Source organism: Terrapene carolina, unplaced genomic scaffold, assembly GCF_002925995.2.
Source record: "Terrapene carolina triunguis isolate 2854851 unplaced genomic scaffold, T_m_triunguis-2.0 Scaffold42, whole genome shotgun sequence".
NCBI lineage: Eukaryota > Metazoa > Chordata > Testudines > Emydidae > Terrapene > Terrapene triunguis.
The window spans coordinates 6,730,048-6,751,845 of record NW_020664393.1 but is presented as its reverse complement, the minus strand read 5'-3'; the positions used below and the strand labels follow the sequence as shown (position 1 = coordinate 6,751,845).

General features: G+C 43.6%; 1 protein-coding gene across 1 annotated transcript in view; it reads right to left on the bottom strand.

Moving 5' to 3' along the window:
• SCML4 (Scm polycomb group protein like 4) overlaps window positions 1-21,798 on the bottom strand; it is a 108,547-nt gene that overhangs the window by 45,093 nt on the left and 41,656 nt on the right. Inside the window, exons 2-3 of the mRNA XM_024202602.2 lie at window positions 15,526-15,737; window positions 3,646-3,775 (exon numbers count right to left, since the gene is read on the bottom strand). Of these exons, the coding sequence (XP_024058370.2) occupies window positions 3,646-3,775; window positions 15,526-15,726 (331 nt within the window). The 5' untranslated portion in view covers window positions 15,727-15,737. The remainder of the gene's footprint in view (window positions 1-3,645; window positions 3,776-15,525; window positions 15,738-21,798) is intronic.

The following is a 21,798-nucleotide window of genomic DNA, read 5'->3' as shown; positions in this document are numbered from 1 at the left end:
TAAATGCTGCTGGTTTTACTCCCATTGGATGAGTAAAGCAAGCAGAAATTGGCCCTGTATTATATTTGGATAAGTGATGACAAGTCACCTGCAATTAAGGAAGTTACTGAAAAAACTGCTGAGTCATGTGCGATACTAAAAATGTCATGCTGTGTAAAATTCTCTCTCTGTGCCAGCTCACAGGGACTGTCACAGACTCCTGAGCTCAAACGCCACGTGCTTCTACCTGATTGTGTCATATGACCAACGACACTGTGAAAAGTTTCTCACTTAGAGTGAAATTAAGCCTGGAGTTTAGAAGTCCCACAGGAAGGCCCTCTGCACCATTTAAGATCTGCAGTGGGGCTGTGTATGGGATAGAGGGTGAGGGCCAGCTAGCAATGTAATCTGTATACCTCAGGCGGTCATCCATGCAAGCCTCAGAAAGGTGGTTGCTAGGGGCGATTTCTGGGCAGAGTGGAGGCACGACTAGGCCCTGGGGCTGTGTACACAAATTGCTATCCTGCAACAGGCACTGTCTGGGAGATTTACATGTTGAGCCTTTCCGAAGCTGAAGTGAAGAGAACTGCTGACTGTGCTGCCTCCAAGCTCCTCAGGAGCCATCATACCCTGCAAAGGCAGAATAGTTCACTCCACACACTCAGCTGCTACCATCCCAAGCCCTCAGAGAAGCGAGGGCAAAAGTTTGCCCCTATATTGCAAATGTTTAGAATAGAGAAGTAGAGAATAAGGATAACAGTAATTGGATGGGTAGCTACCCAATAGAGGGCACTGCTGGGACTAAAACTGTGTGTCGGCAGCAACACGTTGAACCATTCTGCAGCACCGTTTTGTAAAATGGTTTATAATGTATTTAGGGGCCCCAGCTATACCAAGATAATCATTGTTAACACCTGGCTAGCAGGAGCCTTGTTTAAGCATGCGGGAGGTTATCTCAGTTTCAGGGAGACTATAGATGAGCCCGTGGTAAGTCTAAAGTAAGATATATTATAATAGCTGACTGAGTGTGCTAGAGCTGTCATCTTCCAGGCAATATAACATCATCCTCTGACAGAAATCGGATATGTGACAACAAATATCAAACGTAGCGGAGGACATGGTGACAGCTGTGTAATGTTGGAAGTAATGTACAGTTTGCATCACCATAATGAAAATCTAGTGCTAATGTCACAGTGCACTCTAACGGTTATGATATAGCCACTCGTATTGAACAACAGGAAGGACTCCAGCAATAAATTCTGGGCAAATATGAATATAATAGCAATAATACTTAACACTACATAGTGCTTTATATCTTCAAAGTGCTGTACATAGAAAGATACAATATAGTTAAAAATATAAGCAGCGTGTATGAGCTGTGGAGAGCTCTTAGACTGTAGATTTACTAACCAAATACAACATAAGATATAATACAGTGGTCCCCAAACTTTTCAGGGTTGTGTCCCCCCCTTACCCCTGTCCATGCCCCCTCCGGAGCTGGGGCTGGGAGCAGGGCTGTGGCTTCTGGGGGGGAGGAGGGGCAAGAGCACAGACAGGGATAAGGGGACCATGGCCAGGGCTGAGGCTGGAGGTGGGGCCAGGGCTAGGAATGGAGCCCTGGCCAGGGGCCGAGGCTGGGGGTGGGGCCGGTAGTGGGACCGTGGCCAGGTGTGGAGCTGACCAGGCCATGGTCAGGGGCTGAGGCTGGGGGCAGGGGCGGGGCCAGAGCCAGGAGCTGGGGCCACAGCTGGGGGCGGAGCCAGAGCAGAACTGGGAGGAGAGCAGGACTGGGTGACACTCCCTTCCCCCCCCATGGGGGCTGGCCTGGGCCCTGCCTTACCCCCCCAAACGTTCATCCACCATTGGGGAACCTCTGATAGAATAGAATATCAAGACTCAATTTCTATCTGTGTTTGTGTTTCTGAATTTGGCTCTGGGATCTGTTTCATTTGCCTAAAGCTGGATTTGGTCATTTGCAGCACCCCATAAGAATGAATAAAAAGGATTTGGTGGAAGGAGGCATCTCCTGGATAACATTTTGTCTCCTGACATTTAAGAGACTTAGAGGGAATTTTTCAAAAGGGCATAAATGATTTAGCACAGGGGTTCTCAAACTGGGGGTCAGGACCCCTCAAGGGGTCACGAGGTTATTATATTGGGGGTCATGAGCTGTCAGCCTCCACCCCAAACCCCACTTTGCATCCAGCATTTATAATGGTGTTAAATATATTAAAAAGTGTTTTTAATTTTATGGGGAGGGGTGTCGCACTCAGAGGCTTGCTATGTGAAAGGGGTCACAAGTACAAAAGTTTGAGAACCACTGATTTAGGAGCTCAAGTTTCATGAACTCTGTTCCCAGCAATGCCACAGACTTGAAGAAGTCACTTCACCGTTGTGCCTCTCCTTACCCTCCTGTAAATTAGGAATAGCAATACCTATCTCACCAGGGTATTGTGAAGCTCTGTTATTTAATATATGTAAAGCACTTTGTGAGCCAGAATGTAAGGAACTAAATAAGTGTAAAATATTATATTCTTATTAGAATGCTACCAAAGAAGAAGTGAGATTTTTCCTTTGCATGCCTGAGCTAAGGAGGATTCTTGGTTTTGTTTATATCTAGCATTATCAAACCTGTTTCTGTATTGAAGTCTCAGGATAAATCCACCCTCCTCCAAATTATGGCCTGCTTCTCCTCTCACTTACATGACTTAAATGGTTACTTCTGATAACTCCAACGTCAGTGGGAAGAGAATCAGGCCCGTATTTTCCATAAATCATTAAACCTTGTCAGACAGAAAGGGCCAGACCCTCAGCTGGTATAAATCAGCGTAAGTGATGTTGATGGGCCAATGCTGGTTTACACCAGTTGAGAATCTGACCCAGAGTCCTTAGATCACATTCCTCCCCCTCCAAGAAATGTAAGTTTCTTCTTTTCCCAAAATTAAATTAACAGGTGCCTTAGGTTCACATTACACCATTGATTCAGGTTATTGCTTCATCAATGCCAGTGAAACTCTGACATTAGAAATGCAAGTGCCTGTGAGAGGTTGATATATTTATTCATGGGGAATAGATTTGAGATCTGTTCCAAACCTGGATTAAAAACACAGAAGCAGGACTTCTATACACGGGCCTGAGTCTGCATTTCTCTGTACCTTGTATAGGTATTCACATCTATTCAAAGTGTGTATAAAATGCTACAAAATCAGAATGATATTATTTACCTGAACTTTGCACAGGAGGAAATGACAATACAAGGTGCAGGGCAAAGGAGAATCAGGCCCACTGACTCTCTTAGCCAACCCTCAAACTACTCAGTCAAAATGTACACACAGGTGCCGGAACTAGGGGTGCCACACCCCCTGGCTTGAAGTGGTTTCCATCATACACAGGGTTTACAGTTTGTTTCAATGGCTCTCAGCACCCCCACTACACAAATTGTTCCAGCACCCATGAATGTACAGTCTTATAAAAAGTTACAGCTCAGAAGGCAACGTGCTCCATCTCTGCTCTGTGTGTTTAGCAATCAGTTTAGTAGGCAAATGTACTAAATCCTTCAGTCTGCATTTTTCAGGGATTAAGTTTGCTTTAGAAAGCACAAGTATCTGACTATCAAACTACTGTACCTGCCCACTGCTTTGCAATGCGGCATTTGATTCAACATACCAGTGAGAGCTTGTGGGGCAGCCGAATTGGGTATTGTAGCTGCATCCTGAGGGATTGAACTAATATCAGGTTCTGGTGTGCTTCTTGGAGGAGAGATTGCTAAAGGAGTCATCAGAACACGAGACTTCAGCTGCAAGACATAACCAATTTGGGTAATAAAAATATATACAGTGCATTTTATTTTTATCCCACACGTTTCACTTCCACTGAACTCCCACTTATTAGCAATTTGTTCTCACATCATTTTACTTCCAGCCAAGAGACTCCTTTCACTCTTTGAAAGATAATGGACTGAAAGAAACTGACATTGATTTGCAATGAGCAGTAACACTTTAAGTAGCAGGATACAATATTATACCCCCACTGTGTACTTAGTTACACTTGAGCAAAGTGGGTGTAAAATCAAACAAATCACAATGGTAGCATTTTACACACCCTTTACTCAGGTTTAAATAACTTGGCGAGGCTCAAAGCAGCAGAGAATCGGGCTCTTTATCTACATAGTAATTTAGGGCCAAGTTTTGCTCTCAGTTACACAAGTGTAAATCTAGTGCAAAACTCAATGACTCAAGTGGGGCTAATGAAAATGGGATTTGGCTCTTAACATGGTTTAGGGGTTAGTGTCATGTTACTAAATGTCAATTGCTACGTAGTTACACTTAGTAATCCTGCTAACTTGTGGTATGCTTTAGAGACAAAGAGTTCATCTACACAGCAAAACAAGAACTGCCACAGTGAGGCTCCGAGCCCAGGTCAACTGACTCTGGCTCACAGGTCTCACAGTACAGGGCCAAATATAGCAGTGTAGACAGTCAGGCTTGGACTGGAGCCTGGGCTCTGAAGGCTGGCAAGGAGAGAGGGGTTTTTTGCTGTGTAGACATATCCATAAGCACCATGAGTATTTACTGTATAATAATACAGTGTGATTATCCTTACAATACCTGGCAATGTCTATCCAATCAAATGATGGCTGGTTACCTTGTAATTAAAGAGTACTGGCATGATGATATAGGGGTCCTGAAAGCATCACCCTCATTTTTCTTTTGGTATAGTGATAAGCTTCAAGAGCACATGAATGAATATTGGCTATTCTCCAGCACATGAAATGGTGAATTCCACCTTCTACATCAGCCAGTTCAAGATGTTCTTCTTACAACTGATTTTTCGTTGTTTTTAATGGACAAACTACAGAATGCTACAGAACAATGGTTTGAGGAAAATTAAACAACTTTCACGTCCATACTCATTATAAGGGATGTCGCTGCCTACGAACCTTCACCCAAACCAGCGTTCGAAGGAAGTCGGTACCATTAGCTGCAACCCCAAACCGTGACCAAAATCTTGTGGAGAGACAGACACTCTTTGATAAAGACTTACCCGTCTTACCAATAAATTGTTGGACAAGATATCTGCCAATGGTTGCAAATGCCTAAAACAGCCACCACTTCGTTTCATCACGGTGGTAAAAACAGCTGGATCAGGAATCTGATCCGAAATCCACTGAAGTCAATAAGATTCTTTCCATTGTATTTCATGGACTTTGGATCATGTCCCAAATACAGACTCATTCCAATTATTGCTTCAGCAAAATTATTGCTTCAGCATCTCTTGAGCTCAGTCGTGTAATAATACCACCATCTAGCTCTTATATAGCGCTTTTCATCAGTAGGTCTCAAAGCACTTTACAGAAGAGAGCGGTATCATTCTCATTAGTTCCTCACACAACATACAACCAACCTGTGGAACTCATTGCCAGGGATGTTGCGACGGACAAAAGTATAGCTGGGTTCAAAAAAGAATTAGATAACTTCATGGAGGATAGTTGCATCAATGGCTATTGGCCAAGATGGTCAGGGATGCAACCCCATGCTCTGGGTGTCCCTCTGATTGGTAGAAGCTGGGACTGGATGACAAGGGTGGATCACTTGATAATTGCCCTGTTCTGTTCATTCCCTCTGAAGCATCTGGCATTGGCCACTGTCAGACAACAATTTACTGGGAGAGATGGACCAGCAGTCAGCCCTAGTATGGCTGTTTTTACAGCGGTTTTATAGATGAGAAAACTGAGGCACAGAGAAAGGAAGCAACTGGCCCATAGTAACCCAGCAGCAGAGCTGGGACTAGAACCCATGTCTCCTGAATCCCAGGCCAGGGATTGAGCCATTAGGCCACACCACCTCCCCCCAAAACAAATACTTTTATATTCTCAATAAAAAACAACAACTTTTTGTTGCAGTTGGCGCAGTTTCTGTTGGAATTATCTACCTGACACAGCCTGCCATACAGCCAATCCCCCCTCCTTAAAACACACTTCTTCATGAGGTTTATAAAACCTAGTCCTTCCCTCAAGGGAGACTTACTCGAGAATGCTTGATACAATATATACCTAATAAAATCAAATCTAAACTTCATCAGGCTGTCACTGTGCTCTTTCTTGTACCCCAGCCCCCTCTGTTGTCTGATTAGACTGTGAGCTCTTTAAGGCAGGGACTTCATCTCCTTGCTAGCTGGAAAGAGACAAGCTCATTTGTGGTACTATAGAACAATAATATGATTGCGATTACTTTTCATTCAATCCTATTGTGAAGACACAAAGCAAAAGCCCCTGCATTTGGTATTCCTAGTGGCCCTTGGTGCAAAATCAAAACCATGGGACTGACTAGCACATTCAAAGGAGCTGAAATATTTATGAGATGATTGCAGAGTTACTATTCCCTACTCCCCCCACCCCCCAGGTTCATGGGGCAGAAGGATGCGCAAGTGTGGGCATGAAATATTGTATATTAGCATTTTGTACAGTGGCTCAACTAGCTCATTGATTACACTGGGTTACTGTGATATTAGTTGTGTCATTATTCATTACGATAAATAATGATCCATATATAGTACTAGAGGGGTGCCTGGTGTTTTATAAACAAGTAAGATGATCAATGGCACTTAAGTCAATGGAGGAAGAGGGGGTTTAAACATATGCTAAAAGTTAAGAATTGGTTAAGTGCTTTGCTGAATCAAGGCCTAATTGTTCAATCCATTTCTGAAGCATGCTAAGCTCTTGGTCCTAATAAGATCTTGTGGCAATGAGCTCCACAGGCTAATTGTTCATTGTTTTAAAAAGCATTTCCTTCACCAGTTTTAAATTTGCTGTGATATCAGGTTATAAAACATGGCAGCTCCTGATGTTAAGTCAATGCACAGGTCAGGCCTGCAGGGAGCTAGGCAGGTGATTCATTCTGGTCCATTCTCTAGTAGCATTATGCTCAGTTCAACACTTAGAGAACCTTTGGGTGTTAAAATTAGAATGGAGAAAGTCTGCTCAGAGCCACTGGTGATTTTTCAACCATTAAAATCAATGGCGGCGGGGGGGAGGGGGGAAGATAAGCGTTGGAAAGCTTTAAGCTGGAGCTGGTTTGGGGTTTGCAAAATGTGGTAAGTCAGAAAGTGAAATTGTTAGTTTATCCGTGGTAGTGTGGGTTGATACTACGAAACTTACAGTGTCCCTCACGTTGGAGTTCTGTGCTCCTTCTCTCAGTTAGGGTTGCCAGCTGTCTAATTGCACAAATCCAAGCACCTTGCCCTGCCCCTGCCATGCCCCTGCTCCGAGGCCCCACCCCTTCCCTGAGGCCCTGCTTCATCTTGCTCTCCCCCACCCTCACTCACTTTCACCTGGCTGAGGCAGGGAGTTGGGGTGCAGGGGGTGTGAGCTCTGGGCTGGGGGTGGGGCCAAGGGGTTCAGAGTGTGGGAGGGGGCTCCAGGCTGAGCCTGGGGCAGGGGGTTGGGGTGCAGGAGAGGGTGCAGGGTGTGGGAGGGGACTTGGGGCTGGGGCAGGGGTGTGAGAGGGGGTTGGGGTGCAGGCTCTGGGAGGCAGATTGGGTGTGGGATGGGGCTCAGGGCTGGGCCAGGGGGTTGAGGTGTGGGAGGGGGGAGGGGTGCAGGCTCCGGGTGACGCTTACCTCAGGCAGCTCCCGGAAGCAGCCGGCATGTCCAGCTCCTAGGCTCAGGGCAGCCAGGTGGCTCTGTGCGCTGCCCCTGCCTGCAGGCACTGCCCCACATCTCCCATTGGCTGTGGTTCCTGGCCAATGGGAGCTGAAGAGTCAGCGCTCGGGGTGGGGGAAGCGTGCAGAGACCCCTTGGCTGCCCCTGCGCCTATGAGCCAGTGGGATGTGCTGGTCGCTTCCGGGAGCCGCATGGAGCCAGGACAGGCAGGGAGGCTGCCTTAGCCCCGCTGTGCCGCAGACCGGACTTTTAGTGGCTATTAAAATCTCCCAGAGTGGTTTCAGTAGCCACCGGGAGATCGATTCTGATTCCAGGAGACTCTCAGCCAATCGGGGAGGGTTGACAACCCTACTCAGTCCAATTTGATTTGTTTGTTTTTGTTTCGGAGAAGGGGCACCTAAAAGTGGTACTTTATTTGTGGTTTGGCTGTTTGTCCTTCTTAGTGACTCACAGCAGGCTGGCCTCAAACTTGACTCACACACACTAGTCCCCCCCAGCCCTCAAGAACTCAAGTCTCCTGAATCACTTTAACAGGAGCCCTTCGTGAGGTGAGCACTGCAGATCTGTCAGCTTATGCATCTTTAGTGGCACATTCTTGGCCTTCTTTAAAGTTTTCTTCTGCATCTTCATCCTAGTCGGTGCAGGTCAGGCTGGTGCGCAGCTCAAGAGCAAATAAACAGGGTACTAGACCGTTGTGAGCTCACTAGTTTGGAAGCCTCTTCTTTCAGTTTTAGTAAACAGTTTTCTGCAAATCTAATTAAAACTGAATTTGCACTAAAGCATCCATGTACAAATAAATGCCACTTCTAGGGGGGAAGGATGAGGGAAATTTTATACTTAGACCATAATAAAGTAATGGCAGGATTACAGGAGATGATATAGTAACAGTGCTGCTGAAGCTTAAATGCCTTTGGAGACTGAATATCTCAGTCTGAGTTATTGCTGTCCATGAGTCTCTGAATATTTAATACCAACACTCTTCTTATCTTGGGCTGACTCTGTTCTATTGGAAATCTAACCAAACCCATGACGGACTGTGAGTTTGTGAAGAAAATAGGGCAGATGTGGAAGAAAAATGAAAAACAGAGTGAGCCAGACAGTCAGAGCAAATGTGTTGAAATGGTGTAGAATAGATGGAAAATTCTCCCTGTAAATCATTCAAATATGTTTTATGCACAGAGTCAAAATGAAAAGCTCATGAATGATTTGTGGGAATATATCTCACCATGCCCCAACCACTATTACAACCGGGTAGTGGAAATGTCAGAGCAAATGATTCGGGGGCAGAATGTTCAGTAGTTAAACCAATCCAATGGATGATACAGTATGTAAATTAGATCCATGCCCCGATCATATATTTCTTATTCACGCATAAGTGTCATTGATGACAGTGAGCATTTTACATAAGTGGTACTGTACATTTAGCCTTAAAAAAAGGCACTGGGTTGAGTCACGGGGTGTTTTATTAATATAGCTAACCCATTACTTATGCCACCATACGCTGAGAATTAAGACCGAAAGAGAGGGATGGCATTCTTAGTTTTCTGGGCAGATTCTCTGTTACAATGTATAATGGATCCTGAGCCAATCCAGCCAATACAGATTAGAGCAGTCTTCAGACTTCTCCAGCGTGCACTGCTGACAGAAAGCCACCTGCAGTATGCTCCCCTCCTCTGGCCCACTCACGTGCGCAAACACAACAAAGACATAGCTGAGGCTGTGGCCCAAAATATGTATTGTTACTAATGTTCAGCACATAGGAACACATTTTCAAAAGCTTTGCCGGGGGATTGAGCTAATGTTTTGCCATTGGTTTTAAAGAGGCCAGGATTTGACCAGTTGAAACCAATGGACGTTCAGCTTGAATAATCTTTATAGGACTGGGTCCTTTGTACACAATGGATGAAATCCTGTCCCCATAGAAATCAGGGGGAGTTTTATCATTGACTTCACTGGGGCCAAGATTTCACCTAAAAAGTCTACACATTCAAAAGCATGCAGTTTATTTTGTCAACAGTCTGTCTATCTATCTTAAGTACTTATATGCCCTCCCAGCCATGGTATCTGAGCACCTCACAATCCTTAACATGTTATCCTTGCAACTCCTCTCTGAGGTAGGGAAGTGCTATTATCCCTATTTTACAGGTGGGAAACTGAGGCACAGCGAGACTAAGGGTAACATTTTAAAAAATGCCTAAGCAGTACAAAGAGACTACACCCAACAGGGTACTTGTTCCAGTTAAGTGAAAGGGCAATATGTCAAGGCCAAAAAAAGTGAGACGTACCAGAACCTGTTTAACCCTATAAATTACTTGAGATAAGAATTTACAGCAATAGTCATTGCAATCAGAAAGAAAAAGAGTTTAGAACAGGAGGAAAACATCTGATGAAATCTTAGAACAAGAGCGATGCAGAATGAGCAGTGTCTCAGGGAGAAAATCTCACTTGATGGTGGGGCATGTTGACACGGGGCATGGGACTTTCGAAACACGTTGACACTAAAAGCAAATAGCTGTCTATGTAAAAAAAGTCCATGGGTCATTAGGTTCTATATTGTGTATGATAAAATGTCTTTGTTGTTCAAATCTCAGTCAAAAATATATTTAAATCCAGGCTGTAAATTCATAATTTGCTAAAATTCAGAAAGCATTTGTCCATCTGTTCTGTAATGATGCAGCTCGCTGGTGGCTATATAGAAGTTGGTTGTCTGCCATTTGGGCATGGAGTCGCTTTTAAAAATGCATAGAAGTCTCATGGTATCAGAAAGTCAGACAATTTGTGAGCTAATTAAATCAAGCGAGAGCTACGCATCACAAGATGTAATCTTTGACTGGCGCTCAGAGTGTGTTTTTATTGAGAGCTGCACACTTCAGCAGAGGACACCGTATACACAGAGTCTTAGCAGAAACATTGCTTTGGTGTGCAAATCCTATAAAGCAAATAAGTAGCACGAGGCCAGATGTGTTGAATGTTACCAATTGTGAATGTCAACTTCAGAAACTTAAGCCAGCAGCTAGAAAAAGATGTCTTATTTCTGTCCTTCCCGCATCAAGAAATAGCATTGTCCCTAAAGATGCCAGTCACACACACTGGAGGCCAGAAATGATTGCGTTAAAGCAGATCCCATAAATAATGAATGATCTCCAATTCATTGCTTTTCTTTCTTCTCCTAATGCTGCCAGCAAATGTGGAGCCACTGAGACCCAGGAGAGGGAATGTTTTTTGCCAGACCATCCTCCGCTAATTATGTTAAACTCTTATTGATGCTCAGTCAGAATGGAGGAGCAGATCAATGGGCCTATGATAATTTATACAGCTAAGGATCTGTCCCTGAAGGTGTCACTGCGTGGAAAGTGCTGAGGACTTGGACAAAGTAATGAGGCTCCTCAACTCCCACTCAAGTGAATGGAGATTAGAAGGAGAAATAAAGGAATGTTAAGGCACTGGAAACCCAGGTGCAATTCCCTGTTCCTCCAGAGGCTGTCTGTGTGATCATGGGCAAGTCACTTAGCCTCTCTGTGCCTCCGCTTCCCATCTGTGAAATGGGCATATTGGCACTTCCCTACTTCACTGCAGTGTTGTGAGGATAAATACATTAAAGATGGTGTGGTGCAGATTTACTGCAATGATGCAAGCCAGACAAATACGTATAATAAATAGAGTGCTCAATGCCTTGGAGAATCAGTACATAAAGATGATTTGAAACAAGTCTATTTGATTTTTTTTGGCTGCAGCAACGCTTTACATCTCTTGGGGACAAAACTCTCTCTTCAATAGGGTTGGAGGCATTCAAGATCCAATTTTTTTTTAAACATTTGGATTGGCTACATTATATATTTCATAATTGCAGTGCCACTGCTACTCACTTAGCAGTTCCATTGTTTCAAATCCTGTTATTGTTTCTTTCTCTTTGCTGAAAGTGTTCTGTATTTGGTAAAACTACAGTCTGAGGAGGGGAAGGACTGGGATGAAGAAATAGATTCTCCAGAACATTTTCAGATTAAAGTTGAAATGCAATGCTACAGTACTAAAAAATGGGAGCCAGCTAGTGTAGTGGTAGCAGCAGGAGACCTGGGTTCTGTTCCCAGCTCTGCACACAAACTTGTTGTGACACTTGGGCAAATAATTTAATCAGCTTGTGACTCAGTTTCCCCATCTGTAAAGCAGAGTTATTATTATCCAAGCACTGGAAAGCATTTGGAGATTTTTGGTATAAACGTACTGCAAGGGTGCAAATGTTGCTACTAATAAATACTTAGCATAAAAAAAAAGTTCCAGTTCCAGTGTACTGACATAATACACTGGTATTTATTATGCGCCCTTTTGGCACCACATAAATAATAACTCTTAAATAAAATTATAAATAGTGTATTGGAAAATGGCTAGTTATCCCGTATTAAAATAAATAAACCACAACATCTTATAGTAATTGTTCAAAACACTACTACTTGTAATAATGTTGCTACAGTATTTTGGATGGTTACTATAGAATCCTTCAGTATTTCCATAGCGGACACCAAAGCCTGTAATTGAGCTGGATGTGTGTTTAATGCTACTTTATCATTCACTTACATTATTCACAATGTGAAATCTTAAAAGATGAATAGAAACATTTTTTATGGGAACTGGGTAAAGGAGTTGGGAGATGTTCTCTAGCCATTGGTGAATCTGTTGTGTGTGGGGGGGGGGGCACTTAAAAATCTGAATGAATCACATGAGGGGACAGTGAAAAATCAGGTGTTGGATACGTGGTGAGGCAGGGCCAGCTCCAGGCATCAGCCTGGCAAGCCGGTGCTTGGGGCGGCCGCTCCGGAGAGGGGCGGCAGGTCCAGCTATTCAGCGGCAATTCGGCGGACGGTCCCTCACTCCCGCTCAGAGTGAAGGACCTCCTGTCGAATTGCCGCCGCAGATCGCGATCGCGGCTTTTTTTTTTTTTTGGCAGCTTGGGGCGGCCAAAACCCTGGAACCGGCCCTGTGGTGAGGACAGGGAGAAGACAGCAAAGGAAGGAGAAAATATCAGTGGGTGGAGAGGCACTGGATATGGTGCAAGGTGTTATGGTAAGTTTAGTATGGGAGGAAGGAGAAAATTCTTCACATCTAGTAAGGCAAATCCTGGGAAAGGAGGGATAGATGGATGGATGGGGAGGACGAGGAAGCTGTCATAGAATCATAACACTGGAAGGAACCTCAAGAGGTCATCTAGTCCAGTCCCTGCACTCATGGCAGGACTAAGTATTATCTAGCCACTCATAGTCATTGGAACAAGGTAGAACATGGCAGAAAGGGAGGAGACTGGATAAGAGGGGCCATCAAAGGGATGGGGGGGGGCTAAAACCAGGCAGTTTCAGATTAAGGCATGATGCTTGGATTTTTGCCAGCCCCTGTGGTTTGAGGGCAGCCTCCTGCAGCATTGGGTCTGAGCAGCAGGCAGCACAGCACACGGCTGATTGCTACTGGCTGGGCACCTGTGGCTAGAAGAGGACCCAATGCACCACGGTGCCCTCAACCCCCCATCAAACATTGGTAGCAGAGGGTACAGATCTTCCAGATCTTTCCCTTCCCTCTTTTAGGTTCTGATTCAGTAAGACCCTTAAGCATGTGTCTAACTTTAAGCACATGAGTTGTCCCATTGAATTCAATGTTAGGCACATACTTAAGTCCTTTCTGAACTGGGCTCTGAAGTCAACAGGAATCCTTCCAATGGCGTATGGATCAGGCCCTTGGTGCCTTAGACTGTAAGCATTTCAGAGCAGGGATTGTCATGGGGCACAATGGGGCCCCAGCTTGATTGAGGTGTCTCAGTGTTAAATAACAGAAGAGGCATATGTAATGAGAGGTTGAATAACATTATTCAGGAAGACTTGGGGAGGCTTAGAAGACAAAGGATTTCCTACTGTAGGGGGGATCTTTGGTGCATAGGTGTAACAGGCTAGCAATCTTACCTGGTCCTGTTAGTATTTGTTGGCTGTGCTCGGAAAGGATTGAGTGGGTTTTCCTGAGGCTACGTCTTCACTACAGGGTGGGGTCGATTTAAGATACGCAAATTCAGCTACGCGAATAGCGTAGCTGAATTCGACGTATCGCAGCCGACTTACCCCGCTGTAGGGACGGTGGCAAAATCGACCTCTGCGGCTTCCCGTCGACGGCGCTTACTCCCACCTTCGCTGGTGGAGTAAGAGCGTCGATTCGGGGATCGATTGTCGCGTCCCGACGGGACGCGATAAATCGATCCCCGAGAGGTCGATTTCTACCCGCCGATTCAGGCGGGTAGTGTAGACCTAGCCTGACTCACAGAGCCAAGTGGCTCATTACCCCACCTGGATATAAGAGAAGCGGGAGCAGCTTGAGCAGAGAGAATGTAAGGTAAGGTGAGGGCTGAGCAGCCCTGAAGTGGGAGCTCGAGAAGCAGCCAGACCTGGAAAGAAAGCTTGAGGGGAACCTTATGTTATTGTAAATGTATTTGTTAAGACAAAATCCCAGAAGAGAACGGCGCAAGAAGAGACTTAACCAGCATGTGGGCTTAATGGCACTACCTGTTCACAGGAGTCACTGTATTTTCTGTTTAGGATCTTTAGCAGTTTATTATTTTCTAACTTTTGGCAATTTGCAATCTTTCAGAAACAGGCTGCATATCTATAATTGTCTGGGTAAAATAAAGTAACACGAATAACAAACATGCATTATACACCTACCTGCCTTCAAAAATTCACTGAGAAAACAACAGAGCAATCTGCTGCCAACAACACCCACCTAACTAACTAGCTCGTTTTACTCTTCAGAATACATTCTCCTTGCCACAACACCTTATTCGTGCAATGTGGGGAGCCTGGGCTCTCAGCTCCCCACGTTGCACCTCTTAGGTCAGTGGAAGTGCTCCTGGTGAGGACACACACCACAGACCCAAAGAGGTTAGTGTGGACATGCACCACTGCAGTAAATACTGTGGTGGCTGTAATTACCTAATATAGGCCGACTTACGATTCTAGTGTAGACATACCCTAAGGCATAATGTTCCAGTTCACTACCAGCAACAGGTTTTAAATCTTCTCTCCTCACCTAGATTAAATGAAGTCTGTGGTCTCAGTCCAATTGCAACTTGGCAAGTGTCCCCATGACACAAACTACCAGCAGAGCTGGCAGCCTCCACAGAGAAGCTGAAGGCATGGAGAGTGAAAGTGAACTATCCTTCTATTCCTAGAAGAGGTTCCTCCAGGTCAGGTTTGAAGCCTGGGGAAGCTGGCACTGTTCCTGCCTGTGCTGATATCGTCTTGTGGATAGAGACACGCTCCGTCTTCAGGAGTCTCAGTCTGGGCACACTCTAAACTCCAAATTCTCTGAGATTTGTCAGTGCACTCCCCTTGAACCCTAGCTGTAATGAAGTACATTGAGAGCTGGTCACCATTTTTCAAACTGAAAAATGGCCTTTTCGCCAAAAATACACATTTCTTTTTTAAAAACCAAATTTTCCAAAATTTCAAGTTATTTTAATGAAAACTTCTATTTTTTCCACCCAATTTCCTATTTCTTTCCTCTTTTCTCGTTCTTTTTCTTTAAAATAAGTGGGTGAGGGAAGAAAAAAATCAGAACACCAAAAAATGTGGATAAAAGTTCACAATTTTTTTTTTGAAAAATAAATTATTTTCAAATACTTCCAAATGAAAACATTTTCAACATTTTTGCAATTTCTCCCCATTTTTTTTATCAGTTTGATGAATTCCTTGAAGAGAAGCTTAGTTCTTGTTCTATTATTGCATTGCACCACAAAGGCCTTTGATACATTTATCTTAAATTTCAAATGTCATATCTATTGCATTATATCCTAAAGCATCAGGCACAATCATTAACGGCAAAGGAACCTGGGGAGTGGCAGGGTTGAGTATATGTACCTTGTACCCGGGTTTTCTTCCTCTCTTCTTTGGGATCTTCACTACTGGCAAGGAACCAGACGGCGCTGAATAGAGATTGTGAACAGCCATTTTCATCGGAGTAGAATGGAGTGGGGGTCTTCCTCGTTTTCTACCAGGTATTCTTGGAGACTGCATGTCAACAGTATCCAGTCTTGGAGGCAGCGAGGACAAGTGACTCATATGCAGAGGAGCTACAAATCAACAAACAACAACAAAAAACACCAAGCATTTTTTGTTGTTTACATTGAAAATAATTTTTCAAACCCTGCGAAAGCCACAGCAATTTTTTCACTTTATTATTTTGTCTTACTGCAACCCTTACTCAGACAAGTTGTGCCACTGACTTCAAATGGGACTACCTGATGTGCAAGAACTACTCCCAGGAGTAAAGGGTGTAAGATTGGGGCTGAGGGTTGTATGTTAAAGAAAGGCAATTTCCCACTATTATGGTTAAATATTTACTGTCTACAGTTTTTCTAGCATCTGTTACTGAACTACAATAAGCAGGTTTTTGTCACCATGCTCTGTCACTCCCCACAACTCCATGAAGCCGATGGAGTTGAATAGGTTTAATGGAGCAGAATCTAGCCCATTTTCTCCCATTCAGCTTTTAATAAATAAAGTAAGTGTACAAACATATGCAAAATATTGAGGGAATAAAAAAGATTCTTCACCGCTTCTGGCAAAAAAACACTAACGAAAGATGTGAAAACCCAATGAAAAAATTGAATTTTCATATATTTGTCTGTCCAGCCATTTGTTTTTCTGGACTACAAATCCAAGTCCCATTCCTCCCATTACTAGTTAGTAATGCAGTGTTGCCAACTCTTGTGATTTTACCATGATTCTCATAATACCTGGTGGTTTTCTTAAAGCCCCACTCCCTGAGGCAAGTGATAAAATGAGAATCCCAGCTTTCATTGTTAAAAATATATTTCTAGCCTTCATGGTAGCAGAGAAAAGCTTGAAAATATGCTCCAAGCGCATGGCTGGGAAAGCAGAAGGCAATTAAAAAGAACCCCTCCCAAATTATTTTTAAAAATCTCGTGATTCTGGGGACCTGGTTCATGATTTGAATGGTTACGTCTGACAATGTAGTACTGTAGACCCACTTACTTCAATTGGATTATTTACAATAGTGAACAGTATGCCTGATAATAAGTGTTTGCAAGAGTAGGACTCAATATATCATGGAAGTTAAAAAATATTTTGCCTAATCAAAAGGTTTGACAAACAAGACTCCCATTTCTGCATTTATTTGTACTTTTTTTTGTTGCTGTTTATTACTGGATCAGAAAAACAAAAATCCCCCAACACCACACAAAAATATATTTATTTTAAACATGTTAATGACAATCTTTTAATAAAATGATGGGGACTTGCTCAGCTTGAACAGACCCACGAGGTATTGTAAGATTTGCAGACCAGTTAACAAGTCATTAGTGCTTAACACCAGCTGCCCAACACTCTCAAGCAAATGGTAGATGCCTCACACCAGAGCAAAGCAAATGCTGTATGATAAATATAGAGTGTTTAATACAGAGTGGCCAGGGATGGTGTAGTTAGGCTCCCTAGATAAACAATGCTAACTCAGGAGCTATGTGGAAACCCAATGTGTAAATCTTATCTTCACACAAAGTGAAAGTCTCCTCTGTATATGCAGGTTGTTCTTGCACAGAGGCTGGGTTAACAGCAGCAGGTTGAACACAGCGTGAGTCAAATGGAACAGTTCTGTGTATCTTGAGCACCACAGCTTCTTTCCTTCCTTCTTACACAGTGTATTTTTTTTTTACTGTGATACTTTCTGAATGATGCCTTCTGATCCTCTACTGCCACCCAAAACAAAAATTCTTCTTGAGATTTCAGATCATCTTAGAACAAGGTGGTTTCCAAGGAAAGGAAACAGAAGATGAAGCATATCAACATTCTGGGTGTGACTCATAGACACAGACATAAACATTTGGCACAAAAAAGTTAGTTTTTTCTTTTTAGTTTGCTTTTTGTAAGGACTGAAAAAATAATACTTCACAGAGGAGACGCTCAGGCAATTAGAAACCTAAAGTAGCACGGGTTTGTACATTGCATATGTATTTGTTCATTTATGGGAAAGGACAAAATGACAGGGAATAAGGGCCTGATCCAAAACCTATTGAAGTCAATGGAGAGAGTCCATGAGCCAATGGAAAGATGCCCATAGAGAGTCTTTCCTTTGACTTCACTGGGCTTTGGATTAGCCCTTACATCCCCGCTCCAACCTTTGCACTCCAACCTTTGTCTTCTATTTGAATACAAAACGCTGTTCGGTGGACGTCTGATACAGCAATAACCTGTTCAATGAAGTTACAGTCCATGTATGTATCACCTGGAGTGAATGCAAATGACGAGCTGACATTTTAAAGGAATAAACCTCTTAAGTGAGAAAAAACATGTGAATGGATTCAGGTAACAATAAGCCACTACAGTCAATATGATTCAACAGAGGCGTAGCGAGCGCCCTCCGTACCCTCCGACTGGAGAGGGCCCCACAAGGAAGGGGGCCCCTAAAAGTGGCAAAATAAATACCGCATTCCAGTTTCTGCATTGTAAGGGGCCCCGCCCGGACATATGTTCGGAGGGGGCCACCGTTCGGAGGGGGCCACGTTCTTTGTTGCTACGGCCCTGTGATTCAAAGAAACCTTCCTTACATGACTATATTGAGTACATTCAGAGAACAAATTGACTTTGTAAGTCAAAGGATCCTCACTATTGAACTTTTTCTGTATTTATCTACCTACCTTAAGCATTTCTAAAGCTCCTAGCACTGTTGTTTCTAGGACCCAAGCAGTAAAGTACAATAGAAGCAATAGGGTGTTCCACACAAGGCATAACCAAATGGCAGGGTATGCAATTATACAAGTGTGTCATCTTGACAACACCACTTTGTATGTTTTTGTACAGTATGTACATGTGCCTGCCCCTGGTGCATTGCCATGAAGTCCATCACCAAGAACCTCGCTCTAAAGCCCAGGTGTTGATAGAACTCCCTCTCTCTTCAATGTTCAGATCACAAATGCCTTAACAACAACTGAAAATACAATTGCTCTAAGCCATCCCCTGGGATACTATTACACTATCACATCAAGAGTCTATTTTATTGAAGTTAGTTTTATGAAGCATAAAGTTCCCTGAGCACAGGCCTAGGAACTGGCAAGTGGAGAAAAGATGGTGGGGAAGGGAATGTGCTGCTGGGGCAATGAACATACTAAAAGTGTGCTAGTCTGACACGGACTTTATTTCCAGTGTTTGATTTTCAGACACCAAAAGCATAATAAACCAAAACCAACCACACAAGCTAAAGCTGCCAATGAAAATAACATACACGTAGGAAGGAGGTTAGGACAGATGAGCTGAAACCGCTGGACAGATGACAGTGACTACTGTCTCTGAACCTCAGTGGCTTTCTTATCACAAAGCCACTTCCTGTTCTCAAAAAAGCGCCTTTTGCAATGGCCTGAGGGGAACGTGCCACATGGAACCTGTGTCTGCTGCTCTGTGTGTTTTACTTTGTCAGTGTCTGGGTGGGCGCATGTCACTTCCTCATGATCCAAGCATTGTAAATAGAATTCTGACTGTCCTCAAGAAACAGGGAAGCAGTGTCTTCTTTGGTTTTGTTTAGTGATTTCTATTCCTTCTGTGGGAGTGACCCACAGAAGCAGCTATGACATAAGCCCTTGGTGTGGATGATATAACTGTTTCTTAGGAAGATTGCCAGCTTCTTTCTGTTTGAATTCTAAGATTCTCTTCCGCTTGCAATGGCAAGAACTCTGACATTCTTGCTATACTATTTCTTCTGTTCTAGATTCCTTGTGCATAGTTCTTGTGTAATTACTACAGTGTCAATTATCTTATGCCCGAGAAGCACATCAAACATTGGCAATAAAGTTTTTGTCCTCTGCCCATGAGACTATGAACTAATGATCTCTTGAATCTGCCAGGGCTTTTTAAAAATCAAGATTTTTGATGTTTGTACTGGCTTCCCTGCTAACCTATTTGACTGTGCACACCAAGGTCTTGTATTTGAACTGTTGCACCAAAACCAAAAGCTCATCTACTGTATAAATACATTATAATTACTACATTTAATTGCAAAGATGACCAACAACCTGATTCCTCTCACATTTACATTAGTATAAATCAAGAGCATCTCTACTGAAGTCAGTTGTCATACAGTGATGTAAAACTGGTGTTACAGAAGAATCAGGTCCTCTCTTCTTTGTATTATTTAATGTATTTAAATTTAAATAGCAATATTTTTTAAAAGCCCATATGAAAAGCTCTAGCCACCTTAACAGTTCATTAGATTTACAATCACAACAACCAGCTGCAAAAATAATCAGATACAAATTATTCCAATTAAATGCAGCAAATGCCTTTAATATAATGCTGAAGTTTTGCTTTGAGATTTTAAAGGTACTTTGCTCCTTTGTCATGGCACATTTCCTTATCTTTTAGACAATTCCAGCTCAACAATTTTATGGTGTTTTTTTTTTAAATTGAAAATCTCAAAATTAAAACAATATGCACCTGGCCCGGTTCTGATCTCACTTTATTCCAGTTTTACACCAGTGTGACTCCACTGAGATCAACGGAACTATTCCTGAGAGTCACTGGTGTATATGAAATCAGAATCAGGCCCAGTGCTTCTGTTGAGCTTTATTTGTATTCTCTCTGGGGGGGAGGGGGGGCGGGGGAAGAGGCCTCCTTTGTCCTATAGGAGCTGATGAAGGCATTGATAAACCAGGGATCTCCAATTACAGAAAAGAAAATAGCTCTCTCTAATATGGAAAAATACAGGCCCATTGAAGTCAGTGAAAGTTTGGTCATTGATGTCCATCGGTCTGGAGTTTCACCCTGACCATGCAATGCCTACAAGGGCTTATCTTTTATCACTGGTAGTTTTCTTTTTCTTCTCTTTGAGTTGATCAAACCGCTGCTTGGCTTCCACAATTTGGAAGCCCACACAAGACAATGCAAGTGTTGGAACTAGCGGTCTATTTTCATGGTCTTCAGTAGATCATTGTCCCTGTGATGAAGGGACCAGCTCCCCTTCCTTTCTAAAGTCCATCCACTAGATCCAAACACAGGCCTCGCACTCTAACCTATTGTATGATCAAAGCCGGTAAGGGAGAAGGAAATGCCATTCAAATGCAGCCTTCTGGCACAGCTTTTTCCTGTGTTATTCTTCCAGAGTGAAAAGTTCCTGTGGAGAGTCAGAAACTTGATCTGCTGGAGATCAGGTGCTGACTCATGCTTGTTAGAGCCGCTGCTTGCTAGCTTGGGAGGCTTTATAGATGCCTTTGACCCTGCAGGAAGAGCTCAGCAGGGATGAACTTCCTGCTGGGAAATGCACTAGCAAGTTCTCCCCCGTCCCAATTTCCCATGTCTGTGATTTCATTTGTAATTTGCAAGAGGTACCAGCAAACATGATTGCTTATTGTTTTTTAAAGAAGGATCTTACTCCCTTCTGGGTCAGTCAGGGGCAAAGCACATGAAAGCCTCCCCTTGTCTAAGATGGAGAGCCTGGGGAGGGATAGGGAGAGTATGTATTCAGCTGTGCTGGGAGGAGGCTCCGAAGCATGTTGTTGCTGTGGTAAAACATACCCTCTCGGTCAGCTGTAAGGACAGAACTACTTAAGAAGAGGATGCCATGGCACCTATAAAGTCCAAGTGCAGCTGCTGGGAGTTGAGGGAAGGAAGAGGAGAAGTCAGTATCTGTACAGTGGGAAGGGCTGGTGCTTCTCTGCATTCAGAGTAGGTCTGAGGCACTGCGTGTCACCTTTTCCTTAAGCACCTTTTAAATACTGGGCACTGGGCATCTTTCATTCAACCTCTGCCTCCCAAATCATTCCTTTGGGGCCTAGTGAGACACTGCTCCTTCACTAGAATTCAGAACTCCCTCTCCACAGCCAAACCGCTACCAGGCTATCACCGCCCACCTCCCCAAACCACTGCACTCAGGGAGAAACCCTGCTTGGCCCCACTTAAGTCAAGAGAAGCTTTGCCATTGGACATGGATTTGGCCAACGGAAGCAGATTTCACTCACAGACCATTGCATTACTGGCAGTCTCAGCTGGAGGACGGCCAAGGATGAGAATAGAAAAATACTGTCAATAGGCACAGGCAAGTTACAGGGGGAATCTTACTTACCATCTGCACTCTGGTTGGCCAGGGTGATAAGTTAGTATGATCTAACTTACTTGTCCCTCTCTAGC